The sequence below is a fragment of the Sciurus carolinensis genome, chromosome 11 (genome assembly GCF_902686445.1).
Source record: "Sciurus carolinensis chromosome 11, mSciCar1.2, whole genome shotgun sequence".
In the NCBI taxonomy this organism is placed as follows: Eukaryota; Metazoa; Chordata; class Mammalia; order Rodentia; family Sciuridae; genus Sciurus; species Sciurus carolinensis.
The window spans coordinates 14,943,399-14,961,752 of record NC_062223.1 but is presented as its reverse complement, the minus strand read 5'-3'; the positions used below and the strand labels follow the sequence as shown (position 1 = coordinate 14,961,752).

General features: G+C 39.4%; 1 protein-coding gene across 1 annotated transcript; it reads left to right on the top strand.

Moving 5' to 3' along the window:
- The first annotated feature begins 7,954 nt into the window (after positions 1–7,954).
- Oosp4b (oocyte secreted protein family member 4B) lies at positions 7,955–17,869 on the top strand. The gene is made up of 5 exons (XM_047516489.1): positions 7,955–7,976; positions 11,766–11,947; positions 12,570–12,667; positions 16,902–17,052; positions 17,807–17,869. Exons 1-5 carry the CDS (start codon positions 7,955–7,957, stop codon positions 17,867–17,869), a joined length of 516 nt encoding a protein of 171 aa, XP_047372445.1.
- The last annotated feature ends 485 nt before the right edge of the window (positions 17,870–18,354 follow it).

Genomic DNA, 18,354 nt, shown 5'->3' with positions numbered 1-18,354 from the left:
GCTTTCATAGTGTCCCAGAGATTTTGATATGATGTGTCTTTGTTCTCGTTTACTTCTAAGAATTTTTTATTTCCCTCCTGATGTCTTCTGTTATCCATTCATCATATAATAGTGTATTATTTAATCTCCAGGTATTGGAGAAGTTTCTGTTTTTTATTCTGTCATTTATTTCTAATTTCAATCCATTATGATCTGATAGAGTACAAGGTAGTATCTCTATCTTCTTGTATTTGCTAACAGTAGCTTTGTGGCATATAATATGGTGTATTTTAGAGAAGGATCCATGTGCTGCTGAGAAGAAAGTGTATTTGTTCTTTGTTGGATGGTATATTCTATAAATGTCTGTTAAGTCTAAATTGTTGAGTGTGTTATTGAGATCTATAGTTTCTTTATTCAATTTTTGTTTGGACGATCTATCCAGTGGTGAGAGAGGCGTGTTAAAATCGCCTAGTATTATTGTGTTGTGGTCTATTTGATTTCTGGAATTGAGAAGGATTTGTTTGACGTACGTGGATGAGCCAATGTTTGGGGCATAGATATTTATGATTGTTATATCTTGCTGATTTATGCTTCCCTTAAGCAGCATGTAGTGTCCTTTTTTATCCCTTCTGACTAGTTTTGGCTTGAAGTCCACATTATCTGAAATGAGGATGGATACTCCAGCTTTTTTGCTGTGTCTGTGTGCATGGTATGTTTTTCCCCATCCTTTCACCTTTAGTCTATGGGTATCTCTTTCTATGAGATGAATCTCTTGCAGGCAGCATATTGTTGGATATTTCTTTTTAATCCCATCTGCCAGTCTATGTCTTTTGATTGATGAGTTCAGGTCATTAACATTCAGGGTTATTATTGTGATATGATTTGAATTCCCAGTCATTTGACTCATATTTGTTTTTGACATGATTTGGTTTCTCCTTTATTTGGCTATTCCTTTAGGCTAGCGCCTCCTGTTGCTGATTTGCATCGTTGTTTTTCATCTCTTCCTCATGGAATATTTTGCTGAGAATGTTCTGTAATGCTGGCTTTCTTTTTGTAAATTCCTTTAGCTTTTGTTTATCATGGAAGGATCTTATTTCATCGTCAAATTTGAAGGTAAGTTTTGCTGGGTATAAGATTCTTGGTTGGCAACTGTTTTCTTTCAGGGCTTGGTATATGTTGTTCCAGGCCCTTCTAGCTTTTAGGGTCTGGATTGAAAAATCTGCTGATATTCTTATTGGTTTCCCTCTGAATGTAATTTGATTCTTTTCTCTCGCGGCCTTTAAAATTCTGTCTTTATTTTGTATGTTAGGTATTTTCATAATAATGTGCCTTGGTGTGGGTCTGTTGTAATTTTGTATGTTTGGAGTTCTATAAGCCTCTTGTACTTGGTTTTCCATTTCATTCTTCAGATTTGGGAAATTTTCTGATATTATTTCATTGAATAGATTGTTCATTCCTTTGGTTTGTTTCTCTAAGCCTTCCTCAATCCCAATAATTCTTAAATTTGGCCTTTTCATGATATCCCATAATTCTTGGAGATTCTGTTCATGATTTCTTACCATCTTCTCTGTTTGTTCAACTTTGTTTTTGAGGTTAAATATTTTGTCTTCAATATCTGAAGTTCTGTCTTCCAGGTGTTCTATCCTATTGGTTATGCTTTCTATGGAGTTTTTAACTTGGTTTATTGTTTCCTTCATTTCAAGTATTTCAGTTTGTTTTTTTTTCAGTATCTCTAACTCTTTATTGAAATGATCTCTTGCTTCCCGTATTTGGTCTTTTAACTGTTGATTGGTGCGTTCATTTAGTGCCTGCATTTGCTCTTTCATCTCCTCCTTCAATGCCTGCATTTGTTCTTTCATCTCCTCATTTGCTTCTCTGATTGTTTTAATTATGTACATTCTGAACTCCCTTTCTGACATTTCTTCTGCTGTGCTGTCATTGGGTTTTATTGATGTAGTATCTAGGTTTGTTTGGGACATTTTCTTCCCTTGTTTTCTCATAATGGTCAGTTGTCAGTGGGACCCTGAGATATTGCAGATTTCCTCTATTGGCTTATAGTGTCCTGGTAGATTTCCAGTGTATCACCTCCCAGCCTTCAGTAGCCTGATGTCTTGGAGGAATTTGATAATGCAGTGCATCTGAAGAAAGCTGCCCCTAGCCCCCTACTGGTTCCAGGGTTTGGAGCTGGCTCTGTGCGGAAAGGCTCTCACTGGGGGCCTGCACCGTGCAGCTGGCCGTGTGGGAGGAGCCCACTGCCGGAGTGTGGAAGGCTACCTGGGGAAGACTCTAGCTGCCCTGCCCTGCTCTGATAAGCCACCCCTATCTGTGCCTGCTGCCCAGGTCAAGTTTCGTCCAGTGGGGGAGACTCGCCCCGTGACTCTATTTTTGTCCAAGTCTCTCAAAGCCTCCCCGCTTGAGTCCTGGGTTCTGGAGCGACTGGAGATGCAGTCACCCTCTAGGCCGCCATCTTGGATCACCCCGTGGAAAGAGCCTGCGGCCAGAGTGGGCAGAGCCGCCTGGAGAGGTCTCTGGCTGCCCTGTCCTGATCCCAGAGGCTGCTTGTGGATTGAAGCTCTCCGTTGGCTTGGCGACTTGTGGCTGGCTCTATGCAGAAAGGCTCTGACTGGGCGGTCTGTTCCAAGAAGCTAACCTTGAAAAGCGCCTCCCACCACAGGGGGCCGGGCTGCTTGGGGAAGTCTCTGGCTGCCCTGTCCTGGTCCCTGAAGCTGCTTGCGTGCCGGAGTACGCTGCGCTGGCTCCGGGACTTAGAGCTTGTTCTGGTCAGAAAGGCTCTCACTAGGGGGCCTGCTCCAAGAACCTGGAGAAGCTGGCTGTGTGGGTGAGGCCCACTGGCGGAGTGCGCAGGGCTGCCTGTGGAAGACTCTAGCTGCCCTGCCTGGCTCCGATAAGCCACCTCTATCTGGGCCTGCCACCCAGGCCGAGCTTTACCCAGTGGGCAGACTCACCCGTGGCTCTATTTCAGTCCGAGTCTCTCAATGCCTCCCCTTCTTAACTCCTGGGTTCTGGAGCGACTGGGGGTGCAGTCACCCTCTAGTCCGCCATCTTGGATCGCTAAAGGGAGAATTATAAAGCTTTACTCTTGGACACTAAATAAGATTTAAATAAATTGAAAGACATTGTTCCGGTCATGATTTGGAAGTCTTGTAAACTGTAGATTGATTCTAATTGAAACTGCAACAGTTTAAAAAAGAATATTTTATCTATTTTAGGAAAGTTTTTAGTTCACAGTAAAATCAAAAGGAAGGTGCAGAGATACCCCAAATACTGCCTACTCTCAAGCAAACATATCTTTTTGTGTCTTCATAGAACCAGACTTATAGCCCTTGACAAACCAGATTTCTAAAAGGGAACTCCAAAGTGCTTGTCCCACCCCACGTCACCCACTCTCAGCTTGAAGCAGCAAGAGCAGTCATTGCCTTTTTCCCTACAATAGTAAAAAGTCCCTAAACTTAGAGGGGAGATAAAGTTACAGTCAGTGTAGACAGGTAATCGGATCAAAGCACAGAATGGAGGCCAATTTGGGTTCAGAAAGTTGGGGACAATCTCTGAGAGATTAAATGTTAGTGTTTCCAGAGCCCCTTCCTCCACCCTTTCCAAGATAACCTGCTCCTGTTCCAACCTGTTGCTAAGTCTGTCCAACAGCTTCAACTTACGAGAGAACCAGCCCCAAGAGACCACTGATTTCCAACACCCATTCCAGCCAGGAGACTACATCTACATCAAATGGTTCCAGAAAGAAGGACCAACACCCAACTGGAATGGAGGGGACCTTGCTCACAATATGGATTCATCACATCTGAGTCAAGACAACAGAAAAATGGACAGCCCTCAGAGACCCCAACCACCCTCTAAAGACAAGACTGAAAAAATGTTAATCATGCTTTTTTTCTTGCTTGGAGTACAAGTTCTGAGTTACTAAAACAACATATTTTGTTGGTTGGTTAAATTAATGTATATACATGGCCACTACAACCCCTTATCTAATTTAAAAGATAAATTAAGGATTCTAACATCTCTACTGTGGTACTTGGGACTTCCTCAGGCCCATGTGACAACCATCTTGTGGCCCCTTAGGGAACATGGTTTGCTTGTACATCAGGAGTAACTCCATGCCTGGCCCTTCAACTTTTTGAGATTACCAAATGGGATGAATTTTGGGTTACCATTCACATCATCTCCAGGTGTACTATTATGGTGGGGAGGGAGGAAGGGAACATCTGGAGCCAATACATTGATCTAAACAAGCGGCCCCTGTCTTAGTTCCACTCCTAGTGGGTCCCCTCCACAGCTGTAGGGACCACTGCACTCATAACTGAAGACCAAAATTTCAAAACCTTAAGTTGACAAATCGATCTGGACTTAGTGAATTAGAAAACTCTGTAAACCACTTAGAAAATTCTCTTGATCCACTTGCTGAGGTAGTTTTTCAAGACAGATGAGGGTTAGATTTGCTGTTTTTAAAACAAGGAGGATTACGTATGGCCTTAGGGGAGACCTGTTGTTTATATACTAACCACTCAGGTGTCATTCATGACAGTTTAACTTTGATTAGAAAAAGGCTTGAGGAGAGGGAGGAAAGCCGAAAACCTGAGGGAGATTGGTACCAGAATCTGTTCTCTTGGTCTCCTGCGTTAACTACTCTAGTTACTACAATGGCGGGACCTCTCCTCCTAGTTATGCTGGGGCTTTGAATCGGACCACACATGATAAACTGTTTAAATATGTTAGAGAAAGAATCCAACTGTTAAGCTAATGGTGTTATGCACCCACTACCATTACTTCTACACTAATGATGAATCAATGATTTGATTATGTGCATAAAATCAGTGGGGAATGTGATGGTTTGACATATTTGACTCCATGGAAATGTTATAGGCCAGGCTATGTGGGCAATGACCAAACAGACTCCATGTCATGTTGGAAATGCTTCTCTGGTGGGAATACTCACTTCTGTACCCATCAACAGTTGCTTAGCATAGTATGCTTTGCAATACAAAATGGCAATTCTTATATAATGTAAAATTGTTCTCTATTTGGTTCCTATTTTTCTTGGACAATGTACCCTGTCAGCAACAATTGTCTAGGTGTTAGTAAACATTCTTCAACTTGTACCCAACTAAGGTCGTTTTGACCCAGTTCCCCTTCTGCTTATGATTTTAGATCTCATGATGTTCGTTTGTAGTTTTAAATCATAGCAACACTTATGATTTTTTTTAGATTATTTTCCATTGTCCCCAAACCATCTGAACTTTCCCTAGTCATGCCTTCCTTCTACCTCTTGGGTACAACTGATCTTGTTACAGTCTCTATGGTTTTGCCTTTTCTAGAATGTTGTATAGTTGGAATCATATACAATGTAACTTTTCAGACTGCCTTCCTTAAGTAGTTTGCACTCAAGTTTCTTCCATGTCTTTTTATGGCTTGATGGCTTTTTTTTTTTTTTTTTAGCATCCAATAATATTCTATTGTCTGAATCTTCCATGGTTTTTTCATCCACTCACAAACTGAAGGAATTCTTGGTGACTTTCAGGTTTTGGCAATTATGAATCAAGCAGCTGTAAACATTTGTGTGCAGGTCTATGTGTGGACATAAGTTTCAGGTATGCAATTGGTAGAGCATATGGTAAATGTGTACTTAGTTTTGTAAGAAACCACCACACTGTCTTTCAAAGTGGCTGTAGAATTTCACATTCCCACCAGCACTGAATGAGAGTTTCTGTTGTCCTGTGTCTGTGCCAGCATTTGGTGTTGTCAGTGCTTGGACACTGGCCACTTCAATGAGTATGCAGTGGTAATTTGTTATTTTAATTTGCATTTCCTGACTGACATATGATGTGGAGCATCTCCTCATGTTTATTTTCCATCTGTATGTCGTCTTTGGTGAAGTGTCTGTTCAGGTCCCTGGTCCATTTTTTAATTGGGTTCGTTTGTTTTCTTATTGTTGAGTTTAAGAGTTTTTGTATATTTTGGATAATAGTCCTTCATCTGATATGTCTTCTATAAATATTTTCTTCCAGTCTGTGGCTTGTTTTTTTTTATACTCATGAATGTTTTTCTTTTTCTTCTTAAAAAATTGAAACTTGGCAAGCTGTTTGTGGAATTTACATGAAAATGTAAATTGGTCAAGAAAATTTTTAAAAATCTCAAAAAAGTCAGAGGGTTTCCTGTACCAATATAAATCTATGGTAAACAAGATATGCTGGTATTGGCACAGGAATAAATAGACAGATCAATGAATAAAAGAGAGACTCTGGAGACAGCCATATACCTCAGTGGGCCCTGATTTTTATGAAAGACAGACTGCAGAGCTATGGATAAAGACACACTCTAAATAAAGGCACTGGATTATTTTAGTACCCAGATGGATATCCATATGATCCAATATATTCTTTATTTACAAAAATAAATTCAAGTAGATCTAGAACCTAACTAGGATGAGTAAAATTATAAAGCTTTAGAGGAAAATATTAGAAAACATGGATTTCAGATCAGTAAAAATGTATTAAAAGAGAAACAAAATGCACTAGTTATGAAGGGAAAGATTGATTTCTTAGATCACACCCATATTTAATTCTGCTTCACAGAAGAATTAAAAAGTACACCATGAGGAAATAAACAGGATTACCTGCAGTATTAATTTGGGTTCTTTAGAGAAACAGAACTGAATTTTATACATGGATAAAATAAGGAATTGGCTCCTGGTATCATGGAGCCTCAGAAGTCCCAGGATCTGCAGATGGCAAGCTGAGGATCCAGGAGACCTGATGCTCTACTTCTAGGCCAAGTCCAAAGACATTTTGAAAAATGTCTCTCAAAGTTATTATGCATACAAACTGCCCAAGAACTGGAAGAGCTAATGGTGTAAGTTCCAGTCGAAGTTCAAGTCAGGAGAGGAAGTCCAACATCCCAGCTTGGAGAAAGTCAGGCAGAGAAAGGGTGGATCCTCCCTTACCCAACCATTTAGTTCCACTCAGGCCTTCTGTAGATTGGGTGAGCCCCTCCCACACTGGGGAGGGCAATCTGCTTTACTCAATTTAGTCAATCAAATGTGAATCTCACTGAGAAACAACCTCATGGACACCCACAGAAAAATGTTTAATCAAGTACTGACACCCTGTGAACCAGTAAAATTGGCATAAGGTTAACTATCACACAGGAAAGTGGTACAAGAGGTTCATAATATGCATAAATTGAAAGTCATGTCTAGAATATATAGTTCTTACAAATTAAATTTTAAAATACAGACAACTAAACAGAAAAATCAGGAAAACCATTTCTTAAGACATCCAAATGATCAACAAGTGTGATTTCATGAGAAATCATGATACGAAAAACTGCTCAACCTCATTAGTAGTTCTGGAAATCTAAAATTAAACCACAATGAGAGAATGAAAAATCCAATCAGAAATGTGTGCCCTGTGCCAGCTTCTTGATGCTTGATACATTCTACAGCTTTTGTTCATTATAATATAATTAACAAGAATCATACAGATAAGTAGGATCACCTAGGTACATCCATGTACCTAGAGATATATGAAATTATATATATATCTTTATTTCTAGCATAATTATCTTTATTATCTTTTAATATCAAGGTACTTTTTAAAAAGTCAGGGCTTGGGTCAACTACACTAAGCCTAGGCTAAGAGAGACGTCTGAAGTTTAATACGCACATGACCTATCTGGCAATTGTTGGAATGCATTTTATGACTGATCTTGTAGCTGCGGTGTGGAACCTGAGCTTTTGCACCTAAGCACCTCACAGGTGAGATCGTGTAGCTACTGCTAGCGGATGGATCTTACTTTGAGAGCAAAGAAGAAGAGGAGTATCCCTGGAAGCCAAGTAGAGGATAACTGCAGACAGCTGATAGTCAACGCTTATAAACACTTGAGCAAGCCCAGCTCCTGGCCATTTCCTGCTCACCCTGTCTTCTGAGGCTGGGGGTCTAGCATGATGAAGACCTCTGTGCTCTTAGGCGGGTCCTTCCTCCTTTCTCTGATATTCTGGAATTCTTCTGCACTCGAACCAGGTACAAATACCAAAGATCTTTGGAGGCTAGTGATTTAAAGTAACAAACTATTTATTAAAACACAGCTGTGTAAAGATATGGGTTTTTCCCCCGCTTCTCCGATTATAAGAGACAGAGAGAGCTGCCTGTTTCCAGTTAGACTCAGTTTTTAAAAAGTGTCTTTAATCTGTGCTCAAGGTATTTCCTGCCTTTAAAATACAATTTGAGGGCTCCTCGGGTTTAATTATCTTCTGTTGTTATCCCCTTTCTATATTTATTTTATAATGGGTTCATATAATTTAAGAGAACCAGGACAAGAAAGAGCCAGAGATTATGGGAGGGTATAAACTCTCTTCACTTGAACAGGGTGCTAAGAGAATGAAGTGAGCAGCTGGATTTGGAGAGATTATAATTGTTTCCTTCACATGCTGAGCTGCTAGAAACCCCAACTCTGGTACTTGTTAGCTGTGGACTTGAAGGAGTTACTTGAAGTTCATCTGTTTGGCCACCAGTATGAAGTTATGTGGGATGTATGCACCTTAAAATGAGACAGTTATCTGGAACAGTCATTCAGGAGAAGCAGGCAAATCTGACTTGGTATTGTGGTGAGGTTGCTGAGAGGCCATCTCTGGTTGCCTCTCTCCCAACTTGGGGTTCGCGTAGCTCATGCTGCAGTGAGGTGTTTGTCAGAGAAGGCTGAGAACTTCCCTGTGTCTGTCGCTGCATTCCATCTCTTTAGAACACTGGTTCTTATCGGGGTGATTCTCCCTCTCCCCTGGGAAGATTTGGCAACATCTGGAGGCATTTTGGGTTGTTACAGCTGAGTTCCCACTGGTATCTGGTGGAGAGTGGTCAAGAGTACTGTGTACAGTATCCTGCCACCACCTCCACCAAGGGAATACAACTCATGTCCACCAGGCTGAGGGAGAAACTGGCCTTGGGGTGTGTTTACCTCTGCTGAGAGTGCTTTAGGGCCTGGGTCTGTGAGACCCTTTTCTATGCAAAACCAGGTCAAACTAGCTTCAACCACAGCTCTTCCATATAATCTTGATTTCTAAGGACTAAGGATAGTGACTTCCTCCTTCCAGTGGGATTCTGCGTGAATAAGGATGTGCGGGGATACCCAGTATGAAACTTGTAATCTCTTGTGATCTCTTGTGCTCTGACTGGGCTTCTCTGGGGTGGTCAAGCTGTTAGTCTCAAGCTCTGCCTGTTATGCTTGTTTGTTTGATCTTCCCTAATTTGGAGATTGTTACATGGGACTGACTTCTCTGCCATTCCATGAGACCAAAATCATGGTATCTGGTCCGAGGTGGGACAGAAAATTCAGTGTACTGAGTCATATCAGATTAGCCTGGGAAACCGGGGAGTAAAATGAGTTAAAAGCCTAACTTCTGCTCTACAAGTGCCACCTATATAGTTTTGGTTGACTATCTCTAGTTCTGGCCTCTCATAATGATTGATGCTCACAAAGCCTTCAGTCCTTGCACTGGACAGCATCAATGGAATGAAAACTGAATGCATGGCTTTAAAAAAAAAAAAAAAAAAAAAAAAAACCTTGCCTCCAATCTATTTCTTTCTATCTTTTTGCCTAATTCTGTTGTTATTTATTGACCATCTTGCAGATCTGAATGTGGGCACCCATTAGACCAGTTCTCAAAATTTGATGTTTATGTAAGTCACCAGGGAGCCTTGGAAAATTGCATAGTGATTCAATAAGTTAGGGATGAGACCCAATATTCAGTATTTCTGATGACTACTTGGGGGATGTCGATATTGCCCAGCCATGGATCAGACTTTAACAAGGCCTTAGTTTACTCACTGAGGATTCTCTCTGAAGAGGGTAATTAACTGATGAACTGAGACAGGCATTCATTGTTATTCTAATTTCACATTTTCACTCTTCCATCCTCCTAAGGCACAGATCTTCAGTGGATAGAAAAGGCAGTGTCTGGATTCCAGTAATGACCGGGGCAACTCTTGATGGCTGGGAGCATTGGCCTGACTTGGTACTAATGCCAGCCTCACTAGGTGCTCAGTTTGACATATGGAGTTAGTGGATGGTTTGAGCATTTCCTTTTTCATCTGGGAAATGAAGGGATCAACTATCCTGTCTCAATCTCTTTTTTTAACTCAAAAACAAGAAAAAAACGAGAATATAGGTGTGTGTGTTGACACTTGACCCAGAAACGGGCACATAAATAGCAGAACTCTACTTGTTGAATGTGTTGACAGTAAACTTGGGCGTCTCCAGTGGAAAACCAAAGCTAACATGTGTTGTGGTCTTAACAAAGCTAAGAATGTGTTGTGGTCTAACACATTCTCCCAGGAACGACAGTGAACCTGCCTGAGAATGGTATACTTTTAAAGGACAATGATGTGCCCGTTATTGGGTTGCCAACTTGATATCACCTCTTTTAGTTTGAATAAAAAAGAGGGAATTGATAGTACCTGTGATTCCCATTCTGTCGTGGACCATGAGTATTGAACTATGATCCTGTTGCTATGAGGATTGCAGATTTGTTTCATTCCCACCCCAAATCTCCCTTCTAAGTTGTCATCACTATTTTTGCTATCAGTATATGTCAAATTACTTATATAATTTGTACTGTTAATGTTTATAGCAAAAATAAAGTTCCCCTCCAAAGTGTAAGCTCCTTGTACTGGGGTTTCTCACCTATTTTAGCCATCTCAATAAGCAATAGTGCTGAGTTGTTCATGTTCAGGTTTCTAGCCCAAATGAGGCCCCCTTTCTAAGCCAACATTTTGCAAAACACAGAAGTCTGCAGATGGTTGAATACTTCCAAGTGTCCTGAGATTTAAAAAAACAAAAAACAAAAAACAGGTTAATGTCTCATCCCTGAAGTGGTGCACATAACTTATTTAATTAAAATCCATGTTGAAGACAAAATGCATGTTATGTCACTGGGAATAAAGTGATATAATTTTTAGGGATAGATGGAAAAACATCCCTTATATTTACTTGTAAAAATGTTATTAGTCTGTAGCTACAGCTTCTCCAGCTTAATATGAAATGACTGAACTCTGTGCACCAACCTCTTACATAGTATTAAGATTCTGGTCTGGATCTATTTCAGCTTGTTGATGCTGAGGATAGACGAATAGATAGACAGGTCTATCTATATGGAAGGGATTTTTGGTGGTAGTTCCTTTTATAAAGACCTTTAAATTGCTTTTATTTTATTGAGCATTTAAGTTCTATGCACAAATCTCAAAAGGTAGGTGGTAATCACTATATTCATTTTAAATATGAATATAATGATTGCAAAGAAATCAAATAACTATCTCTTGAGGTGGGTTTTACAGTAGTATAAAATACAGAGCTCCAAAGTTGTTCCCACTGTCCAGTGGTTATTGAGCACTTGGAATGTGTCTTATCTGAATTGTGCCACAAATTAGACAATGCACACTGATTTCAGAAAATCTGTATAAAAAAGGAGTGTAAAAGTTCAATTGTTTTATTACTAGTTAATGATTGTATTTGGGACACATTTGGTTAAATAAGCTATATTTTAAAATGTTTTTGTGATTATATCAGGGTGTATCCAGGTTTTGTAAATAACTAAAAGAATTTTAAGAAAACCCAAATTTTATTTCCTTTTTATTTTTGAATCTGGCTACCACAAAACTGAAAGCTACCTGTGTGGCCTGCATTGTATTCTTGTCAGACTGCCCTATTATGTCTTAGGGTAAAGATATGCTAACATTATTCTTGGATTTTTTTTTTTTTTTTAGCAGTGACCTCGATCTGTTCTGATGATTGGTTGCTAGTCAGAATGAAAAGAAGGCCCTTTGATAATGACACAGAAGTTAACATTGGCGACATTCACCTGGGAGATGACTGTCCTGTGACAAGGGTGCTGTCATCCAACTATGAGTTTTCTTATCCTGTCATTCGCTGTGGGATCAATAAATTTGTAAGTGCCATCATGATTCTTCCTGAAACATATTCTGCATTTTTCTTCAGGGCTACATAGTATCACAGGTCTCTTTTTGAAACATCTCAAGCACATCCATAACTCTTGCATGATAAATTGCCACAGTGCTTGTTTATGTAATGATGACATTTCAGATGAGGGGTTTTGAAAACATTCAAATTTAAGGCTGATACCTTCTCCATTTCCCTGCCCTCACCTACTGACAAATTTTAAGATTTTTTTTTTTTTTTTGCGGTGCTGGGGATCGAACCCAGGGCCTTGTGCTTGCAAGGTAAGCACTCTACCAACTGAGCTATCTCCCCAGCCCAAATTTTAAGATTTTTTGGTGGGAATTATGTGTGAATGTGAGCACCTGGGGAGCTATTTTAGAAAGGACGAATATACAATAGTCCCAGAGACAACAGTCTTCTCTTATCACCCCATCTGGTTATGGAGATGGGGAAAAGGGGGGCAAAGCAGGGGGAGTGTTCTCACTCAGATCGTCTGCCTTAATGTAAAGTGCCATATTTAGATTTTTTCTAGAATGGACAAATTCTCTTCAAATTATTCAACTACCGAAATAGTTCAAGGCTTCCGGTATTAAAACTCCCAATCATTTCAGGTGTTCCAAGGGACTGATGTTTTCATATTATCCACAATGAGTTACCAACCAACATTGGATACCGCCTATACATTTCAGGTGGTTTGCTTTGCGAAGAGGTATGTACAGTCCACTACTTTCCTTATATGCTCTTAAATTTATCCTTGGACTGATGGGTGTTTCTGTGAAGAATACAGCCCCAGAGGATGCCTAAGGAACCACTACAATGTATGAAATTTTCTCAATCCTTGGTAGGAGAAATTTCACATGCACAGATGAGTGGAAAGGATTTTACAGTGAACCCATCTAACCAACATCCAATCATTTCTCTAAACTTAATCAAGCTTCCACTTCCTATCCATCAGTTTTGACGGATGCATTTCTAAGTGAAGGCACAAGTGCATTTCCCTCTAAGAACTTCAAGCATGTCATGAATTGGGATCAATATTTATTTAAAGTTAGGACTTTGGAGAAAAAATTGCCTACTATTAAATATATAGATGTTACTTAAGTATATGCCTTTGTCAACTCATTTATGTTTGACCCCAAACCCTATCAGCATCCATCAGTCTGTGATTACTGCAGAGTGACTCTGCTACTGCTCACTACTGCTCTTGTCTCTTCTATAATTTTGTGTAAATGGAGTCATGGTGGGTACTTCTCTGTGTCTGGCTCCTCTTGCTCAGCATAATTTTGGAGACTCCTTTGCATTGTATATTATAGTAACTTGTTCCTTTCCATTGCCCAGTGGTTTTCCATTGCATGTTTATTATTGTAATGAAGACATGCTGTTCTTGGGCTTTGGCAGGTATGGATAAATCGGCTATGACCATTGTTCTGCAAACCTTTGTGCAGGTGCATGTCTTCATTTCCTTTGGGTCAATACCTAGGAGTAAGATGGCTTGATCACAGGGAAAGGGTAGCTTAGTTTTGAAAGAAACATGACTATTTTCCCAAATAGGGTGTTGTATTTGCACTCATACTAGGAATGTAGAAGAGTCCAAATGGTTTTATCAGATGATGTTAGTTGTCTTCTAGTCAATTTTTTTTTGTATCAGAGATTGAACCCAGGGGAACTTAACCACTGAGCCATATCCCCAGCACTTTTTATTTATTTTGAGACAGGGTCTCAGAGTTGCTTAGGACCTCACTAAGTTGCTGAGGCTGACTTTGAACTTGATTCTCCTGCTTTAGCCTTCCAAGTTGCTGGGATTATAGGCAGGTGCCACTGTACCTGGTTTAGTGGTATCTTTTAATGAGCAAACATCTTTCATTTTGAAATTTATAGACTTCCTCTTAAGTTTATTGGTTTCTGCTTTAAAATTCTTGCTTACTGTCAAACCTTTTATGGTTTTAGATTTGTTTGTGTCTATAACCCATCTTAACTTTATTTTTATATGCATTGTGAGGCAGATCAAGTTTTTTTCTCCTTCCATATGGAGATCCTGTTGGTACAATAGTCAATTTAAATGACTTTCTGTTCCCTCTTGGATTGCACTGACCCTTCTGTTAAATCAATTACCATATAAGTTTGGATTTTTCTGGACTGTCTTCTGTGTTCTAATTTATTTCATTGTCAGTATCATACTGTCTTGCCTATTCAAAGTTGCAACTTAGCAATTTCAGTTATAGATATTCAGAATGCCTTCACATAAATTCTCACTATATCCTCATATTTCCTGATGAGTGGAAAAGGTCTGACAAAAATCAGGGCACTTTGGAAGAATTACCATGAAACCAACAGTTAAAAAAATCCTGTGTTCTTTAGACTTCAAGAGTCATCATCTCTAAACCTGTGCTACCTAACATATGAGCCAGTAACTGCATGCAATATTTACATTTAAATTAAATACAGCTAAGACTGGGTGTGGTGGCACAAGCCTGTAATCCCAGTGGCTCAGGGGGCTGAGGCAGGAGGACAGCAAGTTCAAAATTGGCTTCAGCAACTCAGCAAGGTCTTAAGCAACTTAGCAAGATCCTATCTCTCAAAATAAAAAATAAAAAGGGCTGGAGAAGTGGTTCAGTAATTAAGTGCCCCTGGGTTCAATCCCTGGTACCAAAATAACTAACTAAATCAATAAGTAAATTAAATACAACTAAAAATTTAGTTCTTTAGTTGCTCTAGCTATTTTTCATACTCAATGACAGTATGTGGGTAGGGGTTATGCAGTGCAAATTGAGAGAATTTATTTTATCACAGAAAATGTTATTGGACAGTATTGCTGAACAGAATAAATACCATTTTTAACTGGATGGTAGCTACTGATGGGTCATAAGTGCTCAGAGTTTTCTTTATGTGATTCTGAACTTTAAACCACCTTTCCCGAAGTCCTGTATTCTTTGATGATAGTTGCCTTTAGATTTCATAATTATATGAGAGTTGAAGATGAGTATAAAATGATTTGAAGGACGAATTGTGAGTAAGAAATGGAAGGAACTCGTTGAACATTTCTGACATCTTAGGTCCTGTGGCAACAACCTTCTTAAATCCTCTCATTTAATCTTAATGCCATAAAGCATGCACTCTAATCTTCATTCTTTATTAATGAAGGCATTGAGGTATGTAGTTATTATATGATCTGCTTATTAGAGTCCAGATCTGACACCAGTTGATAGATACCAGATTCTACTTGGAACTTCTGCAAATCTCTGAAAATCTGGTCTTTAGAGTTCTCTAGAAACAAGGTATTGGGCTTTAGCATTAAGCCTGAGGCTAGGGGAACTAAGTCCTCAATTTTGAATGCACTAATACTTTAGTTTTTAGCTTTCTAGAAATATATGCATCCCTGAAGCTTGCTTTCCAAAGAACATCCTTTTCTCATGAAGTTTTTGCAAACTGGTCTGAGATCCCTGGAACAGGTAGAAAATGTGCCTGGGGTAACTTCCTTTAATCTGAGAAACTATCTGTCCTTCCAGCCTCCAATATCTTTTCAACCCCTGCAGCTACGATAGTAATTGCTGTATTTTCATAAGGACTTCATACCCTCTACCACTTAATTGATCCAGGGGTTGGCCTCTAACTTGAACAAAGCCAGTCAGTATTTTTTCCCAAAAAGACTTCGTAAACTTTCAGCCTCTGGGCAGGTAAAGACTATGAGATTAAACAAACAAAACAAAACAAAACAATAAAAAAATAGTTTCCCTCTTCTGGCTCATGAATAGGCGTGGTCTACAGCAATGGAATCAAGACAATGAGCATATAAATGTGGCATGTCACTCAAATTCCAATCACCCTTTTGTGGTTGGTATTGCTATGTTCATCTTTTAATCAGTTATTAGATAATCCAAACATGCAAAAAAAAGTGGGGTTCCTTTTGGTAGTCACTGCTTTTAACTGCAATGTAACGTCTTCCCCTCTGCTTGACAGCATCCTGGGAAGTTCATTCTCTGGTCAGTTGACGGGAGTATCATTTAACACTAGAATGTCACATGTGACTTAATTTCCTCCTCTCCCTTCCCCCAATTTCAGCCATGCTGGGGTGCGAGGTTTTGGTTGTAGATTCCTAGAGGTGCTCTCTTCCTGTGGTCTTCAAGTCCATCCTCCCCTACCTTTTTCTGGGTATGCTGGAGTAGGGGACTGGTGTTCAGGCATGGAGAGGAACCACCCCTCCCCTGAGATGAGATGAGCCTCCCTTTACACAAATACTTGGAGTCACCCTCATCTTCCTGGAACTGCCTAAGTCCTGGCTTCCACCCTGGGAGATGGGTGAGCCCCTCCCCCTCCTGCGCAGGGGAAAGTGGCTGGAGAGGGAGGCTGTAACTCCTAAAATCAGATGGGTTGGGATGGCAGTTAAGGTGGCAGAATCTAACTGCTTTGTAACTTTCGGGTGGAGCATCCATCTCTCCTGCCAGGCTACCAGTTGGGTCAGGAATCTTTTCCTACTACACGGATCCCATTTTAAATTTCCCATCCCTTTCTCTGTGTTAGAGGCCAACTTGGAGCTGTTTTGGTGCTGAGAGTCCATCTGTCCAGTCCTACGTAGAATATTTGTCACAGCTGATGATCATTTTGACATTTGAAACTAACTTTGGGGCTCCAGGGTCAATTCTGGCTCAATAGCTATCATTCTATTCAAGATTGTTATAAGCTTTTTACTTAGGTTCATCAAACTACTTTGCCTTGTTGCCAAGTCAGTTACCTGGAGTATTTCATTACTTATCGCTAACATAAACCTGATTTTATTGATATGTATATATATTTTTATATACAATTTATGTATGAATTTTATATATTATACATAGTTTATGTATAAATTATATAGATAAATACATATTATATATAAAATTTCCCACAAAAGCTTTTGTGACATAGACTATTGATCCTGTGTGTATTTTTATTTGCTCTGTATTTAGGCTTCAATTCTCATCTCTGATGCCTTTTGGAATGAATGGGTATGATGCCAATATGTTGGGTGATAGCTTTGAAGTGACAAAAGAAGGGCAATCATTGTCAGCTCCCTCGCAGAGCAAAGAATGTGAGCCTCATTTTGGCAGTTACAATAAGGTGAGGATGTTTAGTTTATCCATCATTTCATGGTTAACTGTGATCTGTTCTGTGTAATGTCAGTGAAGAAAATCAGATAAGCCCCTATTTAAATACTGGATGCTCAAACTGTTCAGGTCTTAAAGTGAACCCAGCAGACTTGGGTATATCTTTATACATAGATGTGTCTGTATGTATAAGATAGCATATAACTAATAGAAGTAGGAAATAGGTCAAATAAGCTTAAAAATTTAGAGGAATTTGACACATTTAATTAGCATTTTTTATAAGAGTAGACCTTCAGAAAACATTTTTTTAGTGAAAAAATTTTCTAAGTATAAGAGTATGACACAAAATTTGTGCATAGAGATAATAATTTTGAAGTTGACATTTTGTAAGGAAATGAACTTCTTTCTAGGGATCTGATAGGCACTTAAAGTTAAGCTGTATAAATTATGGATGTCTTGAGAGTCTCAGGAAAGCAGTAATCTAGCCAATATTTAGATGCTAATCACTTTTTAAAAATTCATTTTAGTTATACATGTCAATAGAATCTATTTTGGTATATTTATATAAACATGCATGCTAATCACTTTCAATAGCATGTTTTATTTATATATTTGATATAGTTGAGTAATGCTAGAGATTGCATTTAAGAATATAAATTCCATTCATCACACAGTTTCCAGTTGAGTACCTATGGTTTCTGTGAGCAATTGTTGGGAGAGAGTGACATGTAAGCAACTTTTAATTACTTTTATTCTGTATCCTGTAGGAACAACTCTTCATGAATCCCTGGACTAATAATGCCTGTGTTTCGACTTCCTCTCCTCCCTGAGTTCCAGGAGCAACTGGTGCACCCTCAACTGGGACTCAGTTTCAGTAATACTGTTGTTCTGTCTTCCCAAGATGAGTAAATATGTGTTATCTGCTTAAATACCTTTCTGGGATATTGGATAGTCTACGTCTCTCATGTGATGTTTAAACATTTTAAATGAGTTAATTGGGAATGACAGTACCATTGCAACTTTGTAGGTGAAGACAAGTTTGCAATAAAGCTGCTACCACATGAAAGCTTGCCCATTTTGTAGGGTTGCACAGTGCCTTGCATCCCCAACACAAAAGTACCCACAACCCCACAACTCAAGCTACACTTATCACAGGTTGGCTCTCAGGTCCTCCTCTGAAAGTGATTACCCAGTTCATCTCTGGAAGTGAAATCTTGTGCCTTTGAGTGTACCACGTAAGGGTCCAAACTCTTCCTAGGTATCCTGAACCAGAGGGTTCCACAGACAAGATGCAGGGATCCGTGCATACAAATAA